This window comes from Ceratosolen solmsi, unplaced genomic scaffold, assembly GCF_000503995.2.
Source record: "Ceratosolen solmsi marchali unplaced genomic scaffold, CerSol_1.0 scaffold80, whole genome shotgun sequence".
Classification (NCBI taxonomy): domain Eukaryota; kingdom Metazoa; phylum Arthropoda; class Insecta; order Hymenoptera; family Agaonidae; genus Ceratosolen; species Ceratosolen solmsi.
Genome location: NW_011948459.1, coordinates 228,450 through 234,449, shown reverse-complemented (window position 1 = coordinate 234,449; position 6,000 = coordinate 228,450). Strand labels below are relative to the sequence as shown.

The 6,000-nt window shown below is 28.1% G+C and overlaps 2 protein-coding genes across 2 annotated transcripts in view; one reads left to right on the top strand and one right to left on the bottom strand.

The window, feature by feature from the left end:
* MICAL-like (protein) overlaps window positions 1-3,673 on the top strand; it is a 32,035-nt gene extending 28,362 nt beyond the window's left edge. Inside the window, exons 6-11 of the mRNA XM_011505463.1 lie at window positions 1-952; window positions 1,591-1,804; window positions 1,874-2,233; window positions 2,353-2,491; window positions 3,028-3,369; window positions 3,441-3,673. The exon at window positions 1-952 is cut by the window's left edge and continues 14 nt beyond it. Of these exons, the coding sequence (XP_011503765.1) occupies window positions 1-952; window positions 1,591-1,804; window positions 1,874-2,233; window positions 2,353-2,491; window positions 3,028-3,369; window positions 3,441-3,613 (2,180 nt within the window). The 3' untranslated portion in view covers window positions 3,614-3,673. The remainder of the gene's footprint in view (window positions 953-1,590; window positions 1,805-1,873; window positions 2,234-2,352; window positions 2,492-3,027; window positions 3,370-3,440) is intronic.
* Window positions 3,674-3,764: 91 nt separating this feature from the next.
* LOC105366881 (protein FAM86D) lies at window positions 3,765-5,125 on the bottom strand. Its single transcript, XM_011505477.1, has 5 exons — window positions 5,051-5,125; window positions 4,561-4,755; window positions 4,217-4,481; window positions 3,977-4,138; window positions 3,765-3,887 (listed from the first exon to the last, which is right to left on the bottom strand). Exons 1-5 carry the CDS (start codon window positions 5,123-5,125, stop codon window positions 3,778-3,780), a joined length of 807 nt encoding a protein of 268 aa, XP_011503779.1. The 3' UTR covers window positions 3,765-3,777.
* Window positions 5,126-6,000: the final 875 nt, after the last annotated feature.

Here is a 6,000-nt window from a genome sequence, read left to right as displayed (position 1 = left end):
AGAAACTTATGATTGCTCGAAATGCCTACCACCGTAACTGCTTTCGATGTATACGTTGTCACCAGCAACTCACTCCAGGTAACTACTATGAAACGGAGAACGGTCAATATCGCTGTGAGGCCTGTCCTGGTGATGAAGTATCTACGGTGATACTCCTTGAAGCACTCAGCGATGAGGAGAAGAACAAGAGCTGTGTTTTCGAACGCGAGCAGCAACAAGTGAAAGAAGACGATGACAACGATAACAAATTCGATGAAATGATTAGAATGATTAATGACAAAATAGACGAACTTACGAGCGAGTGTGAGGAACAAGCGACATCCCCAGATGCGATGCAGAAACGTGATTCGCGTGTTAATAACGCGTCTAACGTATTAGAATGTAGAAGAACAAACAACAATGAAGATCTGGAGACGCTCAAGAAGCGAGCCATGCCGGCGCTCAAAAAGAGCGATAGTTTAAGCGCTTATGAGCATATAATTAAAGAATCGAGGTTCGTTCAACGCCCACTAAGACTCTTTGAAGAAGCACCGATATTGAACACGGAGTGCGAAATGGAGTCCGAGCCTCTATCCCAAGTAGAAAATCATTACGTTCAGAAAACTCGGTCAATTTCTAACAATGATTACCCTGAGAATTTAAATCCATTTGCATCTAATGATAAAAGGACCGAGGTATCTTCAAAACTTAAACTTCAGGAAGAAAAATGCTCAATGAACCCTTTCGACTGTACGGACGAAGAAGTAATCCCGGACGAAACAGACCAGCCCTCAAAACTTGTTTTGAGATTAAGGTCTCATAAAGCCACCGAGATTCCAATTAAACGATTGCTCGAGGCACCCAAAATTAACCTCAATCCTTTTTGGAGCGATGATGATCGAGAAAGCAGCCCTGACAGCGAATTAGAGACCAAAAGCAAGTCGCCTCCAGTGCCCAAACCAAGGACTCTCAGGTCCCTATCCTCTAATAATTGAATAATGAAATGCGAACAGCTTTTTTCTAATAATTCAGTTGTTCAAAATATTACATTTTTACAATTTGACATTATTTCAATATCAATAATTCAATTCTGTTTATTTAAATACTTTTTAATAATATAACATACTAACAGACGAAAGCTCTTAAGACGTATTATGAATTAGCAACGTATAGCTAATTTGATGTACAATAAATTTGTGATTTTTCAGCCAATACGTTGTTTTTCTCTTAATTTATTTATTTTGAATAAATGAATTTATGTATCTATTGTAGAAGTACTGGTTTTATCCAAATTCCACTTTTCTTCTATTTTAATTCGTTTCCTTTTTGCTGCAATCAAGAATGAATTGTCAAAACAAACCCTTTGAATGATTTGAATTTAATTATGGATGCCAAATGAATACATCTCATGTAAATAGACTCTATTTAAGAAATGAAATTTACGCATTTACAAGAATTTTCTTCAAGAACTTTACATCTCATGAACTTTTGTAAACTGATGACAGTTTTTTATAGATACAATGTCCATGTAAATTATATGATTCAATCCTTAAATAATTCACTAGATATGCACAACCTACGCATACTTATAACGTTATCTTGTATTTACAGGTATTCAGATGTAGATGAAGATCCATTACTGTATTCTAAATTAAATCTCACAAGTATTGGTATAGACTCATCCAACACGTCGATAGCAAGTTCTTGTTCAACTCCAGGTGGTACATACAGAAGAAAAAAACCTGCTCCATTACCACCGCCAATTCAGCATCAAAGTTACAACACGTCAAGTAAATCTATTAACATCACTATAAATTCGGATCTTGTAAGTTTCAATTAACTGTAGAAAATATTTATCCTTTATATATCTCTGCCTCTCTTTATTATTCTACAGAGTCTTTCTCCTAAACTTCCATTCAAGATGCGGAAAAGTAAATTGGCTCCTGCTCCTCCTTCTCCTTTTCCTCCGACAGCAGCCTCGACACCAACGCGCACATTAAATTGGAAAAACAATACGAGTGATTTGCTTGACGAATCATTGGATCCAAGATGTTCGGACAACGACGTGGTAAAACAACATCATCTCTGGAATGAAGAAAAGCTGAGCAAAGACAAGGCAAACCGAAATACACAAAATCATTTGTGCAGCGAATCTTCAACTTATTTAATATATCCCACCGACAAGAGCATCGAGGGCAAGTGGAAGAGGAAGAAGGGCCCTGCACCACCTCGACCTGTGCCTCTAAGAAGAAAAGTGAGTTTTCTCTTGTCGATCAAGAAGAAGCTCTTTTAAGCGTACTTATTTACCATCACAACCAACTTATAAATATATCAACTTATACTGCCTTTCTGGAACTTTTTTTTCCACTATAGATCAAGGTTATGTCGATGAAAGATATTAAATTGGAACTTGATCAAATTGAAATGCAACAGCAAGGCTTGGAGAAACAGGGCGTACGATTAGAGCAAATTATTAGAGATAAATGCGAGTCGAATTCTATGAGTGGTGAAGGTAAATACTTCTTTTGTAGTTGTTTATCTCTGCTGTACCATAATTTGCATTTTGAAATTTGTAAAAGTGATTAATATTGTCAATCAGTATATAAATAAATATTTAGCATTGCGATTATTTGTTTTATTATGTGACCAACCTTTAAATAGCACATTTTATACAATTATTACATGAAATCATAAGATCGTGTGATGGTTCTTAAAGTTTTGAAAAAATGAAAATATTTGTTTTGAATTGGTTTTATTTTTAATATGATATATTAAACTAAACTTCGTAAAAGTATAATAAAATATACATTCATTTTTACACGTACTTATAATCAAAATTTAAAAAATACTAATATATATTTACTTATATTTATACACGTATTTAATATAATATACAGATATTACAGTTCTGTATTATTCTTTATATTACTGATAAATTTTTTAAATATAATTAAAACTTTTGGTGCTATTTGAGGGTTTGATATTTAAAGTTTTACAATTACAGCGAATAGTAATAAATTTTTTTTATGAAAACCCACATTTTTACAGATATTAATTTAGGATTAGATTTGGAAGAGCTTGTTTTAGAATTATTTACATTGGTTAATGAAAAAAATGAGCTTTTTCGAAGGCAAACAGAATTAATGTTGTTGAGAAGACAACAAAGGTTGGAAGAGGAACATGCTGATATTGAATATGAAGTGAGGTGTCTTTTAACGCAACCAGAAGCTACCAAAACGGACTTTGATAAGCAGCGGGAAGAAATTTTAATTCAGCGATTGGTGGAAGTAGTTGAAAGAAGAAATGAAATTGTCGAATGTCTTGAGATGGATCGAAAACGAGAAATCGAGGAGGATCGAAGTATTCATAAAGAAATGGATTTATATGCTGGTAAACTACAAAATTAAATTTGTAGATAAAATTTTAATGCAAAACTAAACAGAATATTTTTGTTATTGCAGTTAAGAGTAAATCGAATATTAATTTGACTGATGCATCTCGCTGCTTACCAAAATCAAAAAAAGGAAAGATTAAGGGGAAAAAATTGAAGAAAACTAACAACAAAGATGCCGATAAAGATGTAGATGAAACTGAAGCAAAGCTCAAACGCCATAATCTAAGAAAGTGGTTTTAAAAAGGTCTTTTCTTTAAATAAATTAAAAATGTATTTTCTAAACTGATCAAATAACTTTATAAGTCAATATTCAATAATTTTATATTTTTATGTTATATAAAAAATTTAAAATAATATAGAAAATGAATATTAATAAAAATAGTACTTGAAATATAATTTAATAATTATTTATTTTTATTTAAAATTTTTAATATTCTAATTGGTGTGTCCTCACACTGTATAAACATGTGCGGTATAAAAATTGATTCTTCTACATATGAAAGTTCATATTTATCTATAAAATAAATATACGAATTAAATATTCTATTTAAAGGTTTACTTAAATCGTATATTTAAAGCAAATAAACAAATATTAATAATTACCTAAAATATTAAAAAATTCTAATATAGTTGATTCATTTCGAACTGTAGTAGCAATTAAGACATAGTTAACAGTCGTGCAAATTAAATTTCTTAAACCAGATACCAATGATTGAAATGTACTTATATCATACAATATGTCTGCAGCAATGACTAAATCTAAATCTATTTGTTTTTCATATAATTTATAAATTTCTTCCCACTTTAAATTTATTATATTAACTTTAATATTTCTGTCATTACCAATTGATTCAAATTGTATTCTATTATTTACTAAAATTTCTTTCCATAAAAATGTCTTCTGTTTGTGTAGCAAATTTAAACGAACATTTTCTTGTAAAGTTTTTAAAACGATTGGATTTTCATCAGAGAAATAATATATTTTTGGTGCACAAAAATTTATTATTGTAAGACCAGTTAAACCAACACCTGATCCAAGTTCTAATACATTTTTTCCTTCAAATTCTTGTTTATTTGCAATACACCACTCTGCTAAATAAAAAGCAGCCTATTATAATACAATAATTAATTAATTATTTTAATAAATATTTTACATTAGAAATTATCCTATGTTAGAAATGTACTACCTTCCAAATATACAGCCCAGTTGTTCCTTGTGATATAATACTTGTACTTTCTTTTATGCTAAGAAGATTATTTTCACTTTGATTATTTAACAGAAAATGTCGATAATGCATTAATGACTGTTCATCTGGAGAAACAACATTTTTGCAATATGCATTATAAACATCATTATCAATTTCCACATTGTTTTGTTCTAACTACAAATATGCACAATAATTAAAATAGTGTATTTCATTTATATTTGTCTTAATAACATTTTACTTACTTTATTAATAAATATTTTTAAAAAAGCTTTTATATAAGATTGCTTTATTGGATATTTAAGAACAAGTTCATTATTTATAGTTGCATTAATAATTTGTTTTTGTATATCTGTGTTATTCTTCTTCAAATCCTACAATTATAAAATTCATTAATAAATATATCATTAAGAATTCATATTAATTAAAAACTTACATTTTAAAAATAATTTTTCTTTACTTAAAAACTTACCGGCCATTTAAAGTTATTTAAAGGAGCACAACATAGAAATTGTTTTCTCAGAAATTCAATATTATAATCATTCATATTATATGTATAAAAAATTCCTCAAATAAATAATATAATAGTATTATATATAATATATTTTAAGTATATTAATTACAAACAGGTAATGAAACTGTACAAAATGTTTTCCATTAAAAAATTCCAATTTTTAATGTATTTAGGTTAATATAATTTTCTTTGCAAACAGCAGTTTATGCGTTAGTTTCATGATTTACCACTACACCTAATCTAGGCAACGAAGTTTTAAATTATACAAAAATTAAAATATAGATGAATTTTTAATTAAATATAAAAATAATACTTTTTTTATAATCTGGAATTGCGTTATTCCTCTCTTTATATATACTATTTGTATTGCATATTGTACACAAATATCTTGCTGAAATATAAATATATAAATCGATTTAATTATTTTTACAAATTAAATAATTGTTTCGACAAAAATTTAATTTATTCTAGCGTAAAATATCAATATTCATTAAAGTTTATCATAATTTAAAATATAGTTAATGCTTCAAAATTTTCAATAATAATAATCTGAAAGTATTTAATCACAACTATAACGTTTGTTAAATCATGAACACAATAAAATTGATAAATAATTTTAGGTTGTCTAATAAAAGAATAATGAATTTCACTAACATCTAATTTATAATTATAATTTTTATAAAAAAAAACAAAGTATTGTTAAAAATATTTATTATAACATACTGAGTATTCTATTTAAAAAATAATGATAATGTAATATAAATATTTGAGTTGATTCAAGATTTAACAAATTGGCAATAATAAAAAATAATCAGTATTTATTTAATTGCATCTACTTATCTTACATATTTAATTATTTTATTGATTTATTTTATTACTTAACGTTTCATTAATTCTAATTTAACCGA

Excerpts from the sequence above, each read along its gene's own strand:
- LOC105366881 (XM_011505477.1), bottom strand. The coding sequence starts at position 5,125 with ATGAATGATTATAATATTGAATTTCTGAGAAAACAATTTCTATGTTGT. Across the intron at positions 4,139-4,216 it reads AATACAATTTGAATCAATTG|ATTTAGATTTAGTCATTGCT; the intron begins GTAATGACAGAA and ends AAAAACAAATAG. Across the intron at positions 3,888-3,976 it reads AGAATTTTTTAATATTTTAG|ATAAATATGAACTTTCATAT; the intron begins GTAATTATTAAT and ends TTTATTTTATAG.